This window comes from Crotalus tigris, unplaced genomic scaffold (genome assembly GCF_016545835.1).
Source record: "Crotalus tigris isolate CLP2741 ecotype Arizona unplaced genomic scaffold, ASM1654583v1 scf7180000018463.207675, whole genome shotgun sequence".
Taxonomy (NCBI): domain Eukaryota; kingdom Metazoa; phylum Chordata; class Lepidosauria; order Squamata; family Viperidae; genus Crotalus; species Crotalus tigris.
This window is the reverse complement of record NW_024097019.1, coordinates 1-24438: the sequence shown is the minus strand read 5'-3', so window position 1 is coordinate 24438 and position 24438 is coordinate 1. Positions and strand designations below refer to the sequence as shown.

The 24438-nt window shown below is 43.5% G+C and overlaps 2 protein-coding genes across 3 annotated transcripts in view; one reads left to right on the top strand and one right to left on the bottom strand.

The window, feature by feature from the left end:
* The window catches only part of LOC120312227 (advillin-like), a 47814-nt gene extending 36426 nt beyond the window's left edge, over positions 1-11388 (top strand). For both annotated transcript variants that reach the window (XM_039352631.1, XM_039352632.1), the window contains exons 17-20: positions 7651-7839; positions 8419-8487; positions 10364-10474; positions 11270-11388. In XM_039352631.1, the coding sequence (XP_039208565.1) occupies positions 7651-7839; positions 8419-8487; positions 10364-10474; positions 11270-11383 (483 nt within the window). In that variant the 3' untranslated portion in view covers positions 11384-11388. The remainder of the gene's footprint in view (positions 1-7650; positions 7840-8418; positions 8488-10363; positions 10475-11269) is intronic.
* A 3053-nt stretch (positions 11389-14441) lies between these two features.
* LOC120312226 (elongation factor Ts, mitochondrial-like) lies at positions 14442-23207 on the bottom strand. The gene is made up of 6 exons (XM_039352630.1): positions 23056-23207; positions 21195-21338; positions 19842-19970; positions 18319-18441; positions 15536-15620; positions 14442-15067 (listed from the first exon to the last, which is right to left on the bottom strand). The coding sequence occupies exons 1-6, from the start codon at positions 23149-23151 to the stop codon at positions 14649-14651; spliced, it is 996 nt and encodes a 331-aa protein (XP_039208564.1). The 5' UTR covers positions 23152-23207; the 3' UTR covers positions 14442-14648.
* Between the last annotated feature and the right edge of the window lie 1231 nt (positions 23208-24438).

The window sequence follows — 24438 nt, the reverse complement described above, 5'->3', positions numbered from 1 at the left end:
TTTAGATGTGCTGTAGCTCATATCTCTGATTTCCTCATGTTTTAGTCTTGTTTAATATTAGAGAGTTAAAGGCAATTTTTGACACCTTAGTTCCTTTTAGCACTAGAGGCTTGTGTTATATCTTAAGATACATAAAATATAGGTGATAGATAGAAGATACATACATAGACACATAAACAGTTTATGTGTTTAGAGATTGAAGTGAAAATTTAGCTAAACGCAGAATAGCAAAACCATTAATTCCAATGTTCAATTATTTCCATCTAGAACATGCTTCTCTCCACTGACGCTAAATGCAAGGAACTTTGGTAATGTACCTCTGTTTAACTAAGACATCATGTCACAAGATATATTGATGACTATTAGCTTGGATGGACTTGAGGAGACTCACAAAATCATGGAGAAGGCCTTTAATGACTATTAGACTTAAGTACCCAGTACAACCTTGAGTAGCAGACAGCCTCGGTTCTTAAATGGCAGCTATTAGGAAGGGGGTGGAAAAGGATTAGCACCCTTGTGTGAATTTTTGAACATGTTGTTTGTTGTATACTTCGTTCATGTGCGAATGATGAAGACACATGGCGATGTTGAACAACTCTTTATTCTCCTTCTAACAACACCCAAACAAAAACAAAAGGCACGCATGTCTTTTTATATGGCCAGAAACCCGAAGTCAACCAACGAAACAGAGCTTTTTCGCGCCATGTGCATGCGCGCAAGGCTGGCACCACTCTGTCTGGTCCCGGGCAGCTTTTGGAATGTCCGGGACCAATGCAACGTCCCAAGCCTTCTTTTGCAGGCTCGGGACACAACATTGTTGGTGACACGGAATGCTGGGCTGGATGAGATGTTAGCCTGACCCAGAAGGGCTCTTTTCATGCTCAAAATGTTGTTAAGCTTCTAAGACAACAAAAGCAGCTTCTCTGACATAGGCTTCATGAAGGACAAATAGGATACACAATGAAAATAGCCACGGGCACATTGCCTTCCTGGTAACTAGTTTAACTGTCACTGTTTTTTGTGTTTCTAAAGGTTACATGAGCAGCTGGTAGCCTCTACGAAGGCGGGGAGAGCTCTTATAATTTGACGTACTGAGGAAATTTCTATACAGACAATGCAAACCATGTTTTCAAGTACATGGTAGGGCAAAGATAATCTCTGTCTGCAACTCTTTAAAGCAGGGGTAGTCAACCTTGGCTCTTTTATGACAGCTGGTCAGGAATTCTGGGAGTTGAAGTCCACGAGTCATAAAAGAGCCAAGGTTGACTACCCCTGCTTTAAAGCATCCATATTTTTCCTTATGGCTGCCCTCTGCTGCTGCCGCCACGATTTTACTTATGTATTTATTAAATTCATATGTCACCCACTTCAGGGATTCAGGAATGATTCAGGAAGAGAAAAAAAAATGTTGTTTCAAAGAGTTGTGGGCACAAGCTATGTGTGTATCTCCACATTCTAGAGCTGCTTCTTTGGAAATGAACTTGAATTATTACATGGCCCTGTTCCTTGTGTTTAAGAGAAGACTACTGTTATGTCCCGAGCCTTTGCAAACGGCTCGGGCGTTTGCAGGCAGTCCCGGGCAGGTGCAAAGCTGCCCGGGACCAGACAGGCTGTCGCCAGCGCCGTGCGCATGCGCGGGTGCTGGCGCGGGAAAAGTAACCCATTTACCCGGGAGTTGCCTATATAAGAGGCTGCGAGGCGTTGGGCGAGGCTGAAGCCATCTTCCTGTAAGCTGAACGCTGAATAAAGAAACTGAGAACTCCAGCTGCTTCTCGTGTCTGTTTTTCCGCCAAGGACGCAACACTGGCGACGAGGATGGGATACCTTGCACTACCTGAAAAGGAAGAAGTGTAAGCTTACCCGAGGAGTCCTGAGCGGCGGAAGAGGAACGGCGTCGACTCGGCAGCTACCCGCCAATCCGGTGCGCATTCGGGGGTAGGCTGGCTGATAGACCCGTCTCCTGAAGATGAAGATCCGAAGATGGCGAAAATCGGAAGGCTTTCGGAATTCGACGTCTCACATCCAGAGCGGTGGGAGTCCTACGTATCCAGAATGGAGAACTACTTCAAGGCAAACCAAGTGAGGGAAGATAGCTTGAAGGCCGCCACCCTGCTTTGCGTTTGCGGCCAAGACGCCTTCGAAATCGCAGAAAATCTTGTAGCACCTGTTCCAGTAGAGTCTGTAAGCTACGCAGACCTGAAGAAGCTGCTGAAAGAGCACTTCCACCCCAAGGTGTCCGTTATCTCATGGCGCCACACCTTCGAGCAGAGGGATCAACGGTCCGGTGAAACAGCCAAGGAATACATCGCCGCGCTACGGAAGGCCGCCAAGCCCTGCGAGTTCAAGGACCTCGAGGAACGACTGAGGGACCGATTCGTGTGCGGGCTAAGGCATCGAGAGCTACAACAGAGACTTTTTGCCAAGGAAGAATTATCCTTCCAAGACGCCTTAAGGGAAGTCACCGCAGAAGAAGCAGCAGGCGGCGCCATCAAAAACATGCGGCCGATCAGAAACAGTGCAGAGGGTGCGTCCGTGCACCAGGAAGACGTCCGACGAAACTCCGAGGAGGATCCGGACGAGGAAGTCGACCGTCTACACCCCGCGAAGGAAGAGAACCAGAAGGGAAGCTCTTCGGCTCTGCTCAAGTGCATCGGCTGTGGAGGTCGCCACAGGAGAACCGACTGCAAGTTCCGCTCCGCTACCTGCCGGGCATGCGGCAAACAAGGGCATATTGCAGCTGTGTGTCTGAGCCGACGAAAGGCACAACCCCAAGAAGAACGCCTGAAAGGTACCAGATTCCCCAGCCAGAATAGGGTAGGGTTTTGCGCTTCGCGAAGAAGCATCTGTAGAACAGGCACACACAAGCCCATGAAGAAAAAGCTGTCACTCAACGTGAAGCTACAAGGGGTTCCATTATCTATGGAACTAGACACAGGGTCTGCCCTGTCCATCATTTCATTGCATACATTTAGGAAGATTTGTTCCAGTAGTGGGTCTAAGGCCAAGTTAAGGCCTTCTGATATTGTATTAACAGATTTTCAGAACTCAAGAGTGTGTGTTAAGGGGGAGGCCACCCTTAACGTGCAATACAAGAGTTTTGAAGGTCCACTAGACTTATTAGTAGTAGGGGGTGAACGAACGAGTCTCATAGGACTCGATTGGTTTGAGGCCCTGGGGATACACGTCACAGGACTCAACAGCTTACAAACACTCGACCTACAGGAAGTCTGCAAAGAATTTGCAGATGTTTTCAGCCCCCAGCTGGGCACATTCAAAGGACCACCTGTGTCCTTAAAGCTAGACCCCACTGTCACTCCCATTAGGATTAAAGCAAGAAGGGTCCCTTTTGCTTTAAAAAGTAAGATTGACACTGAACTAGACAAACTAATCCAACAGGGAATCCTAGAACCTGTTGATTCCAGCCCGTGGGAGACCCCCATTGTCACGCCTCTAAAGGCAAATGGGGACATTCGTATTTGTGCTGATTACAAATGCACACTCAATAAGGCATTGCAGCAACATGCCTATCCTGTTCCTGTGGTCAGTCACATCCTGGCCTCTCTCAAGGGGGGGCGTGTTTTTGCAAAGCTTGACCTAGCTCAAGCATATCAACAGCTGCCTGTTGATGATGATGCTGCCATAGCTCAGACCATTGTGACCCACAGGGGAGCCTTTAAAGTAAAAAGGCTACAGTTTGGAGTAAATGTCGCTCCTGGGATTTTCCAAAGCGTAATGGAAAACACACTACGAGGTATACCAGGGGTCTGCCCCTACTTTGACGATGTCTTGATTGCAGGAGACTCCACACACATTCTAGCTGAAAGACTTAGGGCTGTCCTGTTAAGATTCAGGGAATCAGGCCTCAAGCTCAGAAAAGACAAATGCAAGATCGGGGTGCCTTCTACTGAATTTCTGGGATTCAAAATTGATGCTGCTGGGATTCATCCTGCTGAATCCAAACTAACTGCTATTTTAGAAGCACCCAGGCCAAAGTCTAAGGCCGAACTTCAGGCCTTCCTAGGCCTCCTGAATTTCTACAATTCTTTTCTTCCACATAAAGCTAGTGTAGCTGAGCCTCTTCACAGGCTACTAGACAAACAAGCTGTGTGGCTGTGGTCACAAGCACATGAGGCTTGCTTTAAAGAAGTCAAGGCCTTGCTCACTTCTAACAGTGTTCTTGCACATTTCAACGAGTCTCTCCCTGTGTGCATCGCTTGTGATGCGTCCCCCTACGGGGTTGGAGCTGTCCTGAGTCACCTCAGGTCTGATGGAACTCAGGTTCCTATTGCATACTACTCCAGAACACTGTCTTCTGCCGAGCGCAACTACGCTCAGATAGACAGGGAGGCTCTGGCTGTTGTTGCTGGAATTAAAAAATTCCACGATTTTCTATATGGCAGGCATTTCACGGTCTTCACTGACCATAAGCCTCTGCTGGGACTGTTTACCACACGTAAGCAGACTCCCCACATCATTTCCCCTAGAATGCTTAGGTGGTCTATTTTCTTGTCTGCATATGATTTTTCATTACTCCACAAGCCTGGGAAAGAAATGGGCCATGCTGATGGCCTCATTAGATTGCCTCTGCCAGTAGTAGAGCTGACCCCGCGCCAGCTGTCAACATTCTATCAATCCAAGCCTTGCCCGAGCTCCTCTTAGTGCCAGGGATGTTACCGCTGAAACAGGTACAGATCACACACTTTCACGTGTCCGTCCTGGGTCCTGTCCGGGTGGCCTGAGCACTGCCCTAGTCCTGAGTTTCAGAGTTTCTGGTCCAAAAGGAACGAACTGTCCCTTTCTCAGGGTTGTCTGCTTTGGGGAAACAGAGTTGTCATTCCCACCTCAATGAGGACTAGGGGTCTTAGAATCCCTCCACGAGGGTCATCCTGGCATTGTTCGTATGAAGGCTCTTGCACGAAGCCACTTGTGGTGGCCTGGTTTAGATAAAGATATTGAGGCTAAGGTACACGCATGCCACCTGTGCCAACGATCTCGCCCAGAGATGCCCCAAGCTCCTGTGCATAGATGGGAGGAAACACAGTCCCCATGGTCTAGGGTGCACATTGACTACGCTGGGCCCTTTCAGGGCCAGTTCTTCTTGGTCCTTGTTGACAGCCATTCAAAATGGCTTGAGGTTGTGCCTGTCTCATCCACCACCACTGCAAAGACTATTCAGGTACTGAGGGGGATTTTTGCTGCACACGGGCTGCCAGATGTCATTGTGTCCGACAACGGCCCTCAATTCACCTCCTCCGAATTCCAAGCTTTCTTACAGGCAAACCTGATTCGTCATGCCACGTCTGCGCCTTTTCACCCGTCCACCAACGGTATGGCGGAACGCATGGTGCGCATCGCAAAGGACGCCTTGAAGAGACTCACCTACGGGGACTGGCATCACAGGTTGGCTGACTTTCTCCTTTCTTATCGCACCACACCGTCCACTTCTACAGGGAGAAGTCCAGCTGAACTTCGTTGGGGGCGCCAACTTACTACTAGACTTGACCGGTTGCATCCGGACAGACTGCCTTCATCTACCTCACATCCTAGGGCACCTAGACGACTACTTGTGGGTGCCCCGGTTTGGGCTCGCAATTACGGGCCTGGTCATACATGGGTCCCCGCTTCTGTGTCCAGGATCACAGTCCTCTCTCTACGAGGTTGCCCTGGACAACGGTCGTGTCACTGCGTCGGCACATCGACCAACTTCGCTCTAGGCGAGACTTTTCTGCTGAGACTCCTGGGTCTTTTCCAGGGGGGGAGGGGGACCCTTTGGAGCAAAGGGAAGGGCACGAGCTGCTGCCCATCTCCACTGAGGGAGCCACAAACGGCCCATCCCAGGGTTCCGCGAGAGCTCCGAACAGGAATTCCATGAGCTTACCTAACTACCAGGCATCCACGCCTACTCCAGCCAGGGAGTCACCCCGGGGGCATACTCACTTTCCACACACATCACACAGCACTCCAGCAACGGAGGATACCCGGGGGCATCCCAACAAATCATTCCCCGCAAGAGAACTGGCACACAATTCCCAAGGTTGGCCTGACCTTACCCCAAATCCTACAGGGGGTCAAACATACACAGAGCTAGTCGAGGAACCAAGTCCCGACTACAACAACCCTAGCACAAATCAGGGAACACCTGAGTTTTGGGAAAGTACAGAAACCCACACGAGCCCGAACACAGAATGGGGTTCAGGGAATGGACAGCCTCCTGACAGGTCTTGGACTGACCTAGGAGGTTCTACAGAGACGCCCAGCAGCGGCTATCACTTCAAGGGGCCTGAGGGTCTACAGCTAGGTAGGTCAACCAGGTCACACAATAACAGAAGCCCTGGCCTGACGAGCCCGGTGGGCAAGCAAGCAGGCCAGGCCTCGGGGCACAGTCCTTGGAAGACACCAGGACAACATAGAGAGAAAAGGCTGCACGGCCTCACCTCAGTCAGGGGACTTAGGCCTAGTAACCAGAGCTAAGAAGGTCACAGAGAAGCAAAGAAATCTCCCAAGTACTAGAAGACCCAACATAACATTGCTGGCAAGGCAAGGCAGTAAACAGTGGCGCCCTGGGGAGCAAAATGGTGTCATAATAAAATAATGTTGTATGTTGGTAGGAGTTTAGCCCGGGGGGAAAGGGTGTTAGTCCCGAGCCTTTGCAAACGGGGGCAGTTGCGGCAGGTCAAGGAAGGTGCCAAAGATTGGTATGGCTGCCCGGGACCAGACAGGCTGTCGCCAGCGCCGTGCGCATGCGCGGGTGCTGGCGCGGGAAAAGTAACCCATTTACCCGGGAGTTGCCTATATAAGAGGCTGCGAGGCGTTGGGCGAGGCTGAAGCCATCTTCCTGTAAGCTGAACGCTGAATAAAGAAACTGAGAACTCCAGCTGCTTCTCGTGTCTGTTTTTCCGCCAAGGACGCAACAACTACCATTTCCTTTCATGAGAATTCATGACTGATGGCCCTTCAGCTAAATTCGGACACCTGACTGGAAAAATATTAAACTTGGGGAAAGTATTTTTGTTGTCTGGGAATGAGGAACTTGTGGCCTCTCTAGATTTTCCTGCAATCTTAGCATGGGATAGCTAGACAAACGTAGGCTTTTAATTGGAATGAGGTGGGGAAGGGAGGGGAAAAATATAGCTTAAATTCTTTTGATGTTTGTGAGTTCAGCAAGCTCCCACTCAATTGTGCTATTTTTCCAAAGGATCACTTAGTGATTTATCTCAACGTTTCAACAAACACAATGGGATTTTAACACAATTGGTAACTGATATATTAGAAATTGGTCTCATATGTAATCTGCATTTGATAACCAACCTTTATAACCAACCTGTATTCCCCTCACCGCTTCCTTATTTAAATGCTGTTTTAGTCTGGCCAGCTATGCATCTGCTGATGTGAGCTACAACTCATAACAGCTTGTGCCTGTTAATAAAATGTGTTAGAAAAAATAAAAATCAGATTCTTCTGATTTTTTTACTACCATAGACTCTTCCAACTGACACTAGTCATAAAACTAGTCATAAAACTCACGTTTAGTTGGAGTCTTGTTTCAGCAGAAGAGTTCCTAAAACTCTCACCATTTCCAAGCTAAAAGTCTCATCTTTTGCTCAGGTTATTTGAAAACTGCTGCTCTTCTCCCCTTCCCCCCCACCCCAGGTGTTCATGTGGGTTGGCAAAGAAGCCAATGAAGTTGAGAAGAAGGAGGCATTGGCAACCGCTCAGGAGTATCTGCAAACCCATCCTAGTGGGAGGGAGGTTGACACTCCTATCCTAATGATTAAGCAAGGTTTTGAACCACCCAACTTCACTGGCTGGTTCCTGGCTTGGGATCCTAACAAATGGAGTGTAAGTGAAAGCTACAGAATACCTAAAAATATACTTTATTTTCTGAAACTCTGGGGATTATTACATCAGCCCTGGAGTATTTAATTAAAAGCCATCCGTATACAACCTTTTAATTTAGACATTTCATGTTGCAAATATTTATTTTATCCATTTATCATATTTAAGAACGTGCCATCTCCCTCGGAGTATTATTAGTATTAGAAAACGTACCTGTACATCCAAATTTTGTTAGGTGAATATAGAATTTCTCCATTTAATGTGGAAAGATAATTTATTCCACAGCCTATAATACAAGCTATGCTGAACATTCCTAGGGTCAATATACTTCTTATCATTCCACTACAATACGCTTGTAATAAGGGACTGTCAGGGCAGAAGTTGTTCAGTGACTATTCCCTTTACTGGGAGGAAGGGCATTGAAAGCACCCCTTGAACTGGTGTGGTATGACCAGGGTTCAGTACAGATTGGGAGATAGATTTTTTTCAACTTCCCAGTGCATATCACAAACTCAGTTACCAGCACTCTTATTTAATTGGTGTTAACAACTCTTTAAATGATGGACTTTTGTGTTTTTGTAGGAAGGGAAGACCTACGAGCAGCTGAAGAAGGAACTGAGAGATGCCAACGACATGATCAGAGTCGCAGATGTAAGTTAGTTTGCTTATTCTGGAAAAACCTCTGCCCAACTTTAAGCAACTGCCCGGACGAGAAATTGGAAGCTGCTGTATTTCAGTCATATCCAGTCACTGAGCCCATGAGCCCAGAGGTGGAGACCTAATGGTCCTTCAGAAGTTGCTAAACCACAGTGCCCAAACAATAACAGGCATTATGGGAAGATACTAGAAATTACAATTCAGTAATACCAAAGGCACACATGTTCTTCACCTCTGATATATCCCTGTATTTTTTTATAGTAGCTCTCCAGGGTCTCAGACAGAGAGGCTCTCTCAGGAGCTGCTTCCTAAGATCCTTTAAATGGGAAATCCTGGAAACTTAAAAACTGATTTGCCTGGGGGCTTTGGTCCATGTTACGGTAGATACTTTGCCCCGCAGCCTTATAAATCAATGCAGCACACTGGGCTCAGACTAATCCACTTTTGCTCACCTTCCTCTACAAATCTCCTCTTAGCCCAGTGGTTCTCAACCTGTGGGTCGGGACCCCATTTGGGGTCGAACAACCATTTCACGGGGGTCGCCAAGCAGTCCGCCATTTTCCCCCCCTTTTCCTTAGCTGTGCTACTCCCTTTTATTCTATTGGCTTTTGAAAGCCAATAAAATTGATTCTCTTGAATAGAGTCTAATTCTATTGGCTTTCAAAAGCCGATAGGAATTGTCCAGGCTGCCTCTGGCCTGCTGAGCCCGCCAAAAGTCCCATTCTGCAAACGGTGCTGCACCAGTTGAGTAGTCCTCGACTTACGACCGGTTGAGTAGTCCTCGACTTACGACCGGTTGGGGGTTGCGGCATTAAAAAGGTTGAGAACCACTGTCTTAGCCTCTTCAGTACCTCAGTTAAGGTGGCTTTGGATTGATGATATGTTTTCGAGTTGCCTGTGCAAAAGCTGTTTCTAAGCTTGTGTGCTGCTAAAAGATGGTGGCAGTGATAGAATAATTTAAAGCTCCTGTTAAGGCCAAAGGCTCTATTTTCAGAGAAGGGTTTCCACAACATCCTACACAATTCATTATTTTTTTCCAAACACCTTTACTGGGGACCAGCTGTTCTGCTTAATCTCAGCATCAAGCACAACTTGTTCCCGAAGCAGAGAATCAGCAGGAAAAAAACACTGCATACCTAAAACAGTGGGAACATCAATCAATCAATCAATCAATCAATCAATCAGAATAGAGCTGTAAGGGACTTTGGAGGTCTTCTAGTCCAGCCCCCTGCTCAAGCAGGAGACCCTATACCAGTGGTTCTCAACCTTTCTAATGCCGTGACCCCATAATACAGTTCCCCATGTTGTGGTGACCCCCAACCACTTATACATCACCGGGTGCCAGGGCGTGGCCAAAGAAAAGGGGGAAAAAATGGCGGACAGCCTTGTTTGGCGACCCCCGTGAAATGGTCGTTCGACCCCAAATGGGGTCCCGACCCACAGGTTGAGAACCACTGCCCTATACCATTTCAGATATGGAGTAGAAAAGGTGATTCTTACTCTTTAAATTAAGCATTTGGTATTTAACGATGAGATATGACTAAATCTTTGCAACAGGATAAAAGAAGGCACCAGAAAACATTAACCTAGAAGAGGGATGGGGAACCTATGGCCTTCCATTTGTTTAGCTACAATTTCCAGCATCATTTACCACTGATAGTTACCTAGGGCTGCATCTGGAGAGGCCAGAAATATCTCTTTTTTCCTGCTATGGAATGTCCTGCTTAGTCCAGCAACCTCTATATGTTTTGGAAAATCAGTCTAGCAGGGAAGACTGGGAATTGTAGTTCCATTTCTTTTGAGGATACCAGAAGGCTGGTCCACATGAAAATTTCAACAAGCTTTTAAGAATCTGCTGTGCTCTGTTTAGGACGACAGACTTGAAATCGTGAGCAGCAGCAAGAGTCCAATCTATTCTCTAGAAGTTTTGCTCTCCAGTCTGGAGGACTTACCTGAAGATGTGGATCCTGCTAAGAAGGAGGTGAGTCCTATCAAGCATTTGCCATGGGCTGAGAAGAGTAACCAGACTTTGTCTCAAAGATGCCATAAGGACCTCCCTTAAGCATATTGCTTTAGAAGTGAGGGGCAGGAATTATCATTTTAGACTTGCAGGTAGTATATTCCTAATGCTCATGGCTGTACAAGCCAGCTCCAAATATTTTGAGTTAAACCTGGTAACGTATCAGGCTTCTGAAGTCATAAACAGCAGATTAAGAGATAAACCCTGACTTAAAACACACACACACACACACACACACACACACACACACACACACCACAAATAAGCTTGAATTGCAACCCAGTGCCAAGTATATCTCCCCAAATTTCATGTATCTACAAAATTAGCATATCAGAAAGGATTCTAACTCTAACTCTCTCATTGAAGGCTTTCTCTTTGCCTCTTACATAGTCAGCCTGCAGATAGGTAACTAGGACAGCATGTGTTAATTCCTTTATCACTGCATCAATCCATTTTTTTAGTCCTTTGCCAGAGGTTTCTCATGACAACCATATTCTAAATGGCATCAATTAAATGTTTTTCAGTGCATAATGTTCAGTGCGGTAAGCCCTTTACGCTTCAGTCGGATAAACTATCCAGTGTGGTTTCTTCCTGCCATCAAAATAAATCTCTTAAAAGCAATTGGCATGATTGATTTAGTCTGGTGGGATCTGTAGAATTAATATTTTTAACTGAATTGGGAGAAATCCCACTGTTTCTACACTCTGCTCCTGCCTCATCCTTCTTACTCATCTCTTGTTTTTTCCCCATCCATAGAATTTCCTGTCAGATGATGATTTTATGAGAGTCTTTGGAATCCCCCGGGAAAAGTTCATTGTCCTCCCTACTTGGAAGCAACTTCACATGAAAAAAGAAAGGGGTCTTTTCTGAGGGGGGAAAAAAACGTGGCATTTATCAAACTCGAAAAAGGGGAACCATCTTTCTTGGGTTTCTCTTGCTTTGGAGAAGAAGCCAAGTCCAGAAGCAGCTTCCTTTGGGAGCTATCTTTCTTTTAAGAGCGTATCCATATAGGGCCAAAATACATTCAGAAAGTTGTTTTCATGTATTAAGGGCTGCTGCTGCCGTCCTGGAAGTTTATTCTCCCTGCTGTCATCAATTACCCACTCTCTAAAGAGTCACTGCTTGTGAAGTAAATTGAATTGCTGAATTGCTGAAACTCAGCAGACCCACCAGGAATTGGTGCTGTGCTTTTGGCAAATATGTACTCTATAAATAGCAACTGGGTTGACCCCCTGGAGCCCCAAGCTGCTTGGCAGGCCTGCTACTTTGTTCAAAAATCAGACATAAGCATGTACTGCTCAATGGTCATCATTAAACGTGTGAATAGTGCCTGATGTGCTCTGACTCCTATCTACTTTCGAGGAATACAGGTAGTCCTCAACTTACGACCACAATGGAGCCCAAAGTGCCTTTTGCTAAATGAGACATTTGTTAAGGGAATTTTGCTCCGTTTTATTATTGTGTTGTTGTTTTTGCCATAGTCATTAAGTGAATCGCTGCAGTCGTTAAAAGTTAGTAACACGGTTGTTAAGTGAATCTGGCTTTGCCTGTCAGACGGGGACCACATGACCATGGGACACTGCAACTGTCCCGAGTCAGTTGCCGAGCGTCTGAATTTTGGTCACGCGACCATGGGGATGCTGCAGTGGTCGTGTGAAAAACACTCATAAGTCACTTTTTTCAGTGCCGTTGTAACTTTGAACTGTCGCTAAATGAACTGTTGCAAACTGAGAACTACTCGTATTAGAACTGTGAAAGGGTGGCCTTTCAGGCATTCTTGGATCACAGCTCCCATTATTCCTAATGATTATGCTGGTTGGGATGGATGGGCATCTGAGGCTATCCAGCGAGTCACAGACTCTCCATCTACTTCAAGGTTGCATACAAAAGGCCCTGGATTATAGATGTTTCATTTCAGAAGTTTATAAACAGCGACTGTTCTTGTCCTTGCACCTTTTGAAATGATACATGAATTTGTATTACCCATGAATAAAACTAACCGTTGTTTTGAGGTTAGGGCTGGGCAAGAAATAAGCGTATTGACTGTTTTTAATGACCGGATTTCACTCTGTGGGCCAGGCACTTATTCTCAGTTTAACCTACATCAAATTATACATTAGCAATAGCACTTGTATACCACTTCATAGTGCTTTACAGCCCTCTCTAAGCGGTTTACAGAGTCAGTATATTGTTCCCCAACAATCTGGGTCCTCATTTTACCAAACTTGGAAGGATGGAAGGCTGAGTCAACCCTGAGCCAGTCAAGATCAAACTCCTGGCAGTTAGCATGCAATACTGAATTCTAACTATTGCACCACCACGGCTCTTAAATATTGCCACATTAAGCCCCTGAAGGAAAAGCCAGATGTAAAGCCTTGAAAATTAAATAATGGAATAAGCCAGTGATGGCAAGCCTTTTAGAGAGCGAGTGCCCAAACTGCAACCCAAAACCCACTTATGCATGTTGGGTGCCGGGTGGGTGTGGCCATTTGGGTGGGTGTGGCTGCGGTGGTAATGGCAGACTGGATGGGACTAAAAAGTTCAATCAATCAATTCCAACTTTGCAAGATCTTTTTTTTTCCTGCGAGAAGTTGAAATTGACTGATTGAACCTTTTTTTTTTTTTTTTGCACATGGCAGTGGAGGCCTAAAGTGAAAAGGTTTTATAAAACCCAGCTGAAGGCCTAGGACGGGGGCGACGGAACGTGTGCCCACAGAGAGGGCTCTGAGTGCCGCCTCTGGCACCCGTGCCATAGGTTCACCACCACTGGAATAAACTAATGTTTCTTGACAAGATACATATACTGTATTTTTATTTTGAAAAAAAAAATATTGCAACTCTCCTCTAAGTTGCTCTTAACAGTTTCAGAACCTGTCATCTATAGCAAGAGTCTTCAAACTTGGCAACTTTAAGACTTGTGGACTTCAACTCCCAGAATTCTTCAGCCAGCCCTGAGGGTGAGGGTTAGGATTAGGGTGAGGGCTGGCTGAGGAATTCTGGGAGTTGAAGTCCACAAGTCTTAAAGTTGCCAAGTTTGAAGACCCCTGTTCTATAGCATTGATTGCCATCTAGCAAGGTTTATCCAAGAACAAGAATATATACTAAAAGCCCAATTTACCTTAACTTAGTGCAATCTTCTACAATCTCTCCTCTAGCTTTGACTTGAGCAATCTCTAATAAGTCTGCAATGCTTTTTTTCCCTGATATGCTTCCAATTACTAATGATCAGGCATAGTTTACAACAAATTCCTAAGCACAAACTCTTGCAGAAGAGCCATTCTTCTGGTGAACGGCAACTACAATGCCCCACCGCTGCTAATCCAGACACTTTCAGACACAGAGGATGCAAGGCAAGAAAAATCTAAGACTTTAGTTTACCTATTGGTAGTAACTACATTAAAGGGACTTAACAACTGACTTGAATAGAAGCAAGGTGGCAATTCTAGTCTTCACTGTCAACACATTACAACTGAGGATGGTTGTTCCTGTGCTCATCTGAGAAGGGGCTGCAGAAGTTTCCAAGGGGTATGAGGAATTTCTGTTCCTCGTGATTCAGCCATTTACCTCACAGAGAATTCTCTCATTTGGTGTTTTCCAGATGACTGTCAGTCGCAATCTCAACTTGTCACTGGCATTCAGAGAAATCCACCCTTTCCTCCCCCCTCATGAATCCTTTACTGTTCTTATTTTACTTCTTCACAGACACGTCATTAATCAGGATAGTACGAGTTATTAACTACTCAGTAAAATACATATTCTGTCACTCTGGTTACAAGCTTTAAAGGTATGCAAAAGACATATGCCGTTTGCTGACAGTAAGTTTCAAAGAATCCTATTGATTTCATTTACAGAAAATAAAAACAGATTTGTCACATTTCGGAAAACTGCGAACAATATGACAGGCTTGAATCAGAGGCCACAACCCTCATACATTTGCCATTACTATTACTAAAACTCATACTTTATTTGTTACATTAACATCTGTCTGCCATATTTTGTCGGTCACATTCCACAAAAGCCATTTCTGAGTTTTCGAAAGACATTCAACGTTTTCCATTCTCGGCTTTAGACATAGCATTACTGGCATTACCAGCTACTTCTGTGAATCGCTCCCAAGCCCAAGCGGAATTGGGAACTAGCTCAATTCGGACAACTCTGGATCTTCTCCACATGCGAATCGCACAAAATCCAACACAGATACACCAGTCGGCTGAAGGTATTGTCCCAAGGAAATAGTTGGCTCCAAAACGTACGGCTGGGCAAGCATCTTTGTTTCGGATTCGTCTCCAGGTTCGTCTTCCAGAGAGCCCACAGAGAGAGGGGCCATACCTACCACATGCTGGGCCAGCCTCCTACTCATTTCCGTCATGTCGGACTTTGGGTCTTCCTCCGAGGAACTGCAGATCACCATGGCACCATATCTGCCAAATAACATGTTGGAAAGCAACGAGCTGCTTTCTGAGGGTGACCCGTGTACGTAAGAGCCGATGAAGAAATTCTCAGGCACTGATATGCATGCTGCCCTCTTAACAACCATGTTCTCACCAAGTTTGCCTTTAAAAGAAAAAAGAAAGTTTTAAAAAAGTTAAAATGTGGTGGTGGGGGGGGGGAGAGAGGGAGCAGAGAGAACAGTGTGAACCACTAAAGGTGCAGAAGAAGTGGGCCGGAGAGGCGAGGCAGGAGTCGATTCACAGGAGGTCTGGCTGCAACGGTAAGCAGAAACAGGGCACGTGAGACAGCTCCACTCCCCCCACCTCCACCCTAGCTTGATTTTTAGGTGTGCGCCATGCCCCAAAACTAGGGCTTACTTTTGGGGTAGGGCTTATATTAGGCCCACCCCAAAAAATCAAGCTAGGGCTTATTTTCAGGATAGGTCTTACTTTCAAGGAAACGCGGTATTATGTCTGTCCATCTATCATAAATTCCATCCATTGAAAAGGCAAAAAACAGTGCATGCAAACAGGAAATTGTTGCCCCTCCCTTCTGACTACTGCTGGCTATTACTGGGCCCCAAACACTCACCTATCGCCAGAGCAAGTTGGTCAGTAAGCAATGATCCTTCTGGTCCTGTCCTGACTTGAGAAAGCTCATCAGAATTTAAGAGACGCTACAAAACATTCAAACATGGTGTCAATTAATTTTTTTAATGAAAGCCTGCCAAGTAAATCCAGTGACTGGTTCGTTTTAGCGACTGGGCAATATGCATTGCTTTTCTTCTGACATGGTAAGGAATTTGGAATAACAAAAATGGAGTGAAGAGAAAGGTGCAAACCACATCAGCAGCAAAATGTCAGCAAGAAGCAGTAATCCAGTGCCCAAGCAACATCAATAAAAGGCTTCTATTGTATTGTCTTGTTGTATTTCTCTTTCATCAAACCCATTCAATTTGCCACCCGCAAATAGAAATAGGACTGTTTCATAGGACTGTTGTGCTCTTGTAGCAAATCGTATCTAGAAAGCTTCAGAAATTGTCAGCTACTGGTTTGTAAAAGTTATTTAACTTAAAATGTATTTAATTGTCTTAAAAGACCACCTGCTATCTAGTTAATGTAGTGCAGGGGTCTTCAAACCTGGCCCCTTTATGACTTGTGGACTTCAATTCCCAGAATTCCTCAGCCAGGCACACTGGCTGAGGAATTCTGGGAGCTGAAGTCCACAAGTCATAAAAGGGCAAAGTTTGAAGACCCCTGATGTAGTGTAATATACTGGAACCATTTTTTTTAAAAAGTAAATTAATTTAAAATACATAAGTCTAACGACATTCATGGATAAGCATTTGAGGGAGGAAATTGACTTGTAGGTGCTATTCTTTTCCCTGAAGGCAATGTGCAACAGAATTACTAAGGAACCCTCCTTCATTCTAGCCCAGTTTTTGATTGGGATGGTGACAGGACATCCAATAAAAATACAAGATGGCCATTAACCACTATCAAAAGTGGCAACAATTTCCAGAGCCTTTGAGACATGCTGTTAGATATCTTTTCACTTCACTGAACACAGATGATGTGTGAAAATTCTGCACTTTCCCCGACAACTTCTAATTCCTAACTATAAAAATGAGAAGAATAAGCTCATTATAAAATAAACTGCCTCATGAAGAGGCCAAAAACACAGTTTCATATACCAGAGACCTTCAGAATTACCCATATTTACTTTTATTAAATGTATATGCCACTCAGTGCTTTTTTTCTAAAAAAAAAAAAAAAAGGTGCCAGAACTTACACTCGTCATACAACCTGCCTTGCCTACCCTACAAGGTTCCATCCAAAAAAGGTGCCGGAACTCCGTTCTGGGCATTCTATGAGAAAAAAAGCCCTGATGCCACTCATCTCATTATCAAGAATGATGCTGGGGAGTCTATATTTACCAGGGCCTCAGCTCAGCTGAGGTGTTTTTTGAAGGGAAGGTTTTTGTGGCTGAGGACTGAGGCTGCATTTTTAGCCCAGTTGCTCAAGTAGCTGCTCTGATCGCCATCTCACCGGACTTTGCAAAGGAATGTTAATGCACAAGCAAGGTTTGTGTGCAGGATCAGGACACCCCATCCATTTGCCTGTAAGAAGCTGATTATGCAATAAAGTTCATATGCAAGACCTGTGCTCTGGATAGGGAGATGCTAAAAAGTCCTCCTAGCTATTGCTGCAATATGGCAAATTTTACAGGAGACTAACACAAACACAGGATGTAGTATAATTATGCCCCCCAAAGAAAAAAAAGTTGCAAGGAAAATGAGCACTAAGGTTTGCTTCATTAACCAAGCATCTTTCAAAATCTCACTTGCATATGCTTAGCAACAAGTATCTAAAGAGGCGCAAACTGACATTGAGAAACCAAGAAAGAATTCTCTGCAGCTTCACTACTTCAACAACTCTTTTAATTTTTTTCTACAGCAAAGGTAAGGAGCCTACAGACACAGAAGCATGTGTAGCCTATGAAAACTAGAGCTCCCTTTGGTTTCACTGCTGGATTTTGACAGGAGTGGCATGCTTTATAGCATTTTGAGGTAAGCAGCATGTGAAAACTGTGTATTTTAAGATACTCTTCACACAACTCAAAAAGAAAACCACAACAACAAAAGCCCTTTCAACTTCCCCAAATAGAACATTTTATACAGAAATTCTGTTCATTTTGCATCATTGCTCCATATACTATGACCATCACCCCCACCAAAAGATGTCAATCATGGATACTTGCCATGGAAAAGGTGAGCCATCCCTGTCCTAGAGTGTAAAGCTCTTAGGCTTTCTGGAGAATTTAATACACCATTGAGTTGAACATGCGCCAGAGCTTTTGAGACACATTTGAGACACAGATAAAACAGAGAATGGTGGATTCATGCTAAGATGATTGTGAACAAGGAAAAGGCCTAAATTACTCTAGGTTTTCTCACAATACAGCAATATACAAAAATGTCAATAAATAAATGTCAGACACTCATTTGCTTAGTGGATGCAAGGTATGAGCTGTGAGGCAATTTTTCTTAAGGATTTAATACCAAAGAATCATTGCATTTCTGCAGGCACTTCTGAGAGATACCTTAGTATCACTTAGTATGGGGAATACATACCTATTTCTGATCAGCAATGCACTGGTTTCTTAGGCTAAGTCTCGTGTGCCATGTTGGCCAGCCCCCACCTAAAAAATTACCTTTGACATCTCCTACATTTTTAAGTGCCCAACTAGAATTTTGTTTGAAGGTGCCCCTTAAGAACCAGCCGGCAAGAAGATTTAAATGCAACGTTAGTATCAAATTCTTCAAAATTACCAGATATTGTTTGTACATACATGTGTGTGTATATCATTCTTACCTTAGCATATGTGTTTGATTGGTCTATGGTCTCCTTATGGTGAATCATTGTTCCAATCGCTACTTGCTGAACCAGCTGTTGAAATTTAACATTTTGGGCCACAAAATCGGTCTCACAGTTTACCTGGCAGAAAAGCAGGGGTAACTTAGAAATATCTCACCACCAGTTATATTGCTAAAGAGGTTAAAATAGAGCTAGACACTGAGATGTTCCCAAAGTCCAGGGCTGGGTGAAAGTGAGATCCTAACTTTTTGGTAATCTGACAACAGCATTCTTCTCTCTTCCTTACCCTGTAAGAATATTCTGTATTCTAAACTACAATGGATCAGCTAACTGTTGCTTTGTGTACACTTGAATGTCAAAAAGCAGCTCTCTGTTTATTGCGTGTTCAAAATAATTAGTTAATTATTAGCTTAATATTGGACCTACTTCTAAAAGCAGCCCCACTGCTGTAAGGTTTGTGCTAGTCTAACAAGAACTGGATGTAAAATGGTTGCTAAAAGGATCCTTAGTACTCTAATGCCTGTTCCCCCAAGACTAAAAGAAAATGAAAACAGCTGCCAAACTATTGCAAATATTTCTTTGTCTTTGACACAGACTCTAAGCAGCATCATGTCATTCAATGCCAGTATTGCTCAATAAAAACAAAACAAAAAAAAACAAAAAACAAAGGGGAAAACCCAGGAAGTTAAACACGCCATGTATTTAAAACCTCTGACCGGTGAACTGACCCATATTTTAGATAAATTAGATTTCCTGAGGTTTGAATCTGGGAAAGATCAGGAATATTTCCCACATTGCCTCAGCAGGCTCAAAAGCAAGTATTTATGTTTATAGTGTTACGTGGAAACATAAACAAAGTGGCTTTTCAAGAGAACACTTGCTTCCAAGCTTATACCTAAGGGGGCTTTTAGGAATTACAGCAAACTATCATGCAAATGTTCACTTCTTGCTATCCTTGATCACTAGTCCTGCTGCCTGTGGTCAGAAAACAGTGGTGCATTATCCCATCGTGAATTTCAAATAGGCTGTTCTGGAAGCAGTAATTTAAGTTTGACATAGTTCATTTTGAACTCACTACCTAGATAACTTTGAGGCAGACCGTTTTAAATGTTCAAATGTAGAACATTTTGAAGACCCCTTTCAAAGAGAGTCATAGGCCAAAACATCAAAGAACACCATGTTCAAGGCAGAGCAGATCTATACAGTTGTCAAAGGGAAGCATATCCCCATATAGTTCCCATATAACCATTCTTGCTCCAAGATGTCTAATATTTATTTATTTAAACCAATTTATCTAGTAGCCCATCTGCCAAAAAAAATTCTGAACAAAAGTACACTTCAATAAATCTACTTAAAACAATAAATTGCACTGAGGCCCTGATAAAAAATATCCATCCACCCACCAATCACCTCATGCCATCTTTGTAAACATTCTGGCTCCAATTCCGGGGGGGGGGGGGAGAAAACAGGGCCTTCATAATCAGCCTGTAGGCCAACAAATCTTCAAAGGAAAGACTCACCTCTACCATTACTGCTGAGCTACCTTCTTGAAGCACCCCTATTAGACCTTCTTTTGTCTTCCGACCTTGAAGTTTCAATGCTCTGTTCCATCCCTCCTTCTGTGCTTGTTCGTGCAGCCAGATTTCAGCCTTTGAAGACAAGCCCCAGAATGAGAGATAATGTAATCGTTCATCTATCTATCCACCCATACACACATATATAGAGAAAAGGATATATAATCCAGAAGCCAAAACTAGAGAAGAACAAGCATAATTTAAACCATCAAAACAAAGGGAGCTACCACTCATTCTAACTCCTGACCTAGAGACAGACTCAGGTATTAAGAGCTCACTTAAAAAGGCCCTGGAGGGGGAATATATAAATCTTGGCAGTAATAATGTTCCAAGAGGGCAGCACCATGACAAAGAATACCCATTTCCCGTATTCCCCAGAGATGTTGTTTAATTGAGGGAGTATTAGATATTAGATTAGGGTATGAGATTAGTTCATCTCCTCATGGTACACCCTGGATAGTGTGACAGTGTGAACTAAACGAACTAGCAATTTCTGGCAGCCAGACTTTTCTGTAGACTTTCCTGGCTATCAAAATACATGACAATGAAAAACAAAAAATGAACCTTTTCAGGCCCAAATGACAGGAGAGATGGGAATATTATTTGAATTTGCCAAATCAATGTCGAGGGCTTAGCAGATTCATGAGCCAATGTTTTCAAACTGTTAATACAGATCTTTTTAACCTTTTACTTATCTAAGTGAAATGTTAATATACATTGCTAGTCTGTTTATGATGCGCCATACACTAAATAAATAAATAAAAACAAATGTATTCTCTCATTATACTTCTACAAAAATGGTAAATAGATCTTTGAAGTATTTCAAAGATGCTTTGTAAACAGAAAGTTAGAAAATCACTGGAATGTTCCTTGATCACATTTCAGGTTTTTCCATGTATGTTATTTTCAGAGCAGCAGGAACAGCAGTGGGTGGTTCTATATCTGAGCATTTCCCTGCCTGCTCACACTTTATCTGTATAAAGGTTGTCAGTTTTACAGAAAATATACAAAAATGTGACTTTATAAGTCGTTTGCTTATAAAAGTATGGATGGATTTTCAAGGCAAGAAAAAACAAGGGTCACTACAGATTTAATTACATTCACTCCAGCCTAAATTCTCTAATGTCAATAGGATTTACCATTTAGTCAGCAAGCACAACACTGCTGCTTTAAAACAAAAACTGTTACTCATATTTTAAAAGAAGATTTTGGAACCTGGAAGCAGCATGTTGATAGAAGAAAGAATGAGAAAAGGAAAGATATGGGTTACAATGTCACACACACAAAAATTATTCTTACTTCTTCAAAATTATCATCATATTTTTCCAAGGCTTTCTTGCAGTTCACAAAGGAATAGCCAGTTTTCTTCCTAAGTTTCATCAGCACTTCTTTTGCTGCCAGGACAGGAATGCCAGCATGAAGGAAACGAGGCAAATGCCATTGCTATAGGAGGGAAAAACAAAATGAAAAGGTTTGAAGTTCCCACTGACCCATTTGTGTATGGCAAAATGAAGCAGAAGAATTAGAGAGTGATCCCATACAGTCACTTGGGAGTCAATTCCACTGAACTTACTAGAAATGATCTCTAGCAGAGAAACATAAAACCAGAATTCTAAGTTTGACAAAGTTCTGTTGGGGAAGGCCTATTCCCAAAGAGAATGTGCAGGTACTAATTCACCTGTAGCAAGGCAGTCTTATGATCTGGTGAGAACATACAGAAAAGAGTTGCTCTTCTCAGATGTTGAAGGAATGAAGAAGGCAGATATGTAGTCCATAGTGCCAAACTGACTTTGGAAGCATGAAAGAAACCTCTCGGTTTCCCCAACAATCTGAAGTTTAAGAGTATGGGAACAAACTTCTATTCTTTTATTATGATGTTTGTAATAAACTACCCTAAGAAGTTTACAATACAAAATACAACATTTACAAAATTACAATATATTTAATAATAGGTTAAAAACTGTAACACACAATTCTGCAATAAAACATCCTACTTCAATGAGCCCTTTCCTGAACAGATAATATACAAATCAACCTCCAAAGCTCCTTTTCAAAAATATACAGTTTCTACTACTTTTCTAAAGAATAACATAGTATGGGCCATTTGCACTTTTGGAGGGAAAGTTTTCTAGAGTAGAAGCAACTGTTGAAAAGGACTACCTGCAACCTATCAGAGAGAAGGCTCCTTTCTCTTAGTGTTCACATGGGGTGGGAAGATTGAAGGTCCTACCTGGGTCAGTCAAAGGGACCGTAAGTTTACTTTTTTACCAAGGAAGAGTAAACCACTAGTCCCAGTGACTGACCCAGCATTATCCAGGGACACATATATATATTTGCCTTTATTCATGGGCAGATCCAATTTGATGGAGGTGGTCCTAGAGAAACCTGCTAACTCAAGCTATTCAAGGTTTACAGGTTAAAACTAACATGGGCATAAGTCAATGCAGCATAGAACTGATGTCATGTGACTGTAGCAGCTCTTACTTGCCAGTAAATTGCCAATAATTCTGCACCAATTGCAGTTTTCAAATAGTTTTCAAGGGCAGCCCTAAGAAAAGCATACGTCCACCCTTGAGATGATGAGGACATGAATTACTACTTCCAGATCTTCCAATTTCAAATAAGCCCTATTAGAGAGTCACTAAATTGACTGATCGTGCCTTCGAGTCAGCCTTGATTCCGGGTGACTGACTAGACAAGTTCCTGCGGTTTTCTTGGTAAGATTTTTCGGAAGTGGTTTGCATTCTCCCTGGAACTGAGAGAGAAGAGTGAGAGGACTGGCCCAAAATCATCCAGCTGGCTTTATGCCCAAGGCGGGGACTAAAACTCCGAGCCGGCCAATTTCTAGCCTGGTATCTTAATCACTACACCAAACTAATTTATATCCTGCCATTCTATACAAACAAAGATTAACAAAAGCAGTCTTGGGAAATTTAAAAAAAAAGTGAAAATTGAATCGCAGGCAGAAATAGGGAAGTCCCTCTCGCTAAGTTCCCACGCGTGCAAGCCTGTAGTTTTAAAGTAAAGGGGTCTCCGCCTATAAAAATGAACGTGGCAACCTGCTCTAGTCTTAGGGACCTGGATGAAACCAGACCACAAGCAGGACCCCTGCTAGTAAACCAAGTCAGCTTGGCATCGCCTCCAGGCAGGCGCCCCTCACCTGCAGCACCAGAGCGCCCCTTGCTTGCAAGGAGACCAGAGTCCACCCCAGCCCCGAAACGCGCAGCATGTTGAGGACGCAAGAATTAGACGTCATCAAACCCCGTACGGGTATGCGACAAGGAAGATCCGGCCTTCTTTAGGCTGAAGCCGCGCGCGCAGAATACCCCTCCTTCCCTCGACGCTGATTCGCTCTAATCTACCTAGACGTTTCATTGATTGAAAGCAAAACGCCGCTGAGCCTTAGAGAGGGAAAGAGAGTCAGTTCGTTGTGCTGGGTTTAGACTGGTGTTCTTCAAAATTAACAACTTTAAGATGGGTGGACTTTAACACTATGTAATCATGCAAATACTTAGCCATTTACAGTATACTAATTGATGGAGGTCAAGTAACAAATAAAAATTATTTTAGTTCATGAAACCACATAATGCTGAATATCTTCCATGTAATGCAGCAATAGAGTAGTTGCTGCATTACATCTTCTACAATAGATAAGCAATAAAGAATCTATTCACAAAAGGCATATATATCACTAGCAGCTTTTAAAATACAGTATACAAATTCAACTGAAGCCTTGATTCTTATGAATGGGACAGTATAGTGTTGGAAATACAAATGCACAGTGTATGTATACAGGCACGTACAAACATGTTCCATTTTGTGTAAGTTATTGTAAAGAGGAAGACATAAAAACCTCTAAAAATGAGAAAAAGCACCACGTGTTTTAATGCACACATTAAATGCTTCACTTCACCCAGCTAGCATATTCTTGAACTCATACTTTTAGGCAACAACCAACACTTGGATTCCACCTCATTCCTATGAAAGCTTTATGGATCCCTGTGGATTTCAGAGGGAACTTGAGTTTGTTTCTGAGTTTCTGATTAGTGGTTTAACTGAGGCCTTAATTGCCACTTTGGATTGAGTGGATCACCTTGGATCACATTGTGCCTATGTGGCTTAGTTCCAGAGAGCCTGATTTTCAAAGGACCTACTGAAGGTTAAATGATATTGCTGAAAGAGGATAGAGCACAAACTTAAGATTTTAGTCATGACAAAAAACTCCTCAGTCTAGAAGTGGTTACTGTATCCAACAGCACTAAACAATTTGTCTTTTGGGGGAGTTGGTTAAGCTGCAGCTTTGGAGGTCCTTTTCATAGTGTTCCGCCCTAGGTATAATACAGGATGCCATTAATCATATTTATGGATCACCTCTAGCAGGACTGGGATAAAAGTGATGCATCTATCCTATCCTTCCTTGGTCTCTCAGGTCCCACTTTGCAAGGTCCCATAGAGTTCTTCGTTTTACCCAATCTTATTTAATAGTTACACAAACCAGCTGAGTGAGATCAGCATAGGATCAAGTATCCTAAGTGTGCTGATG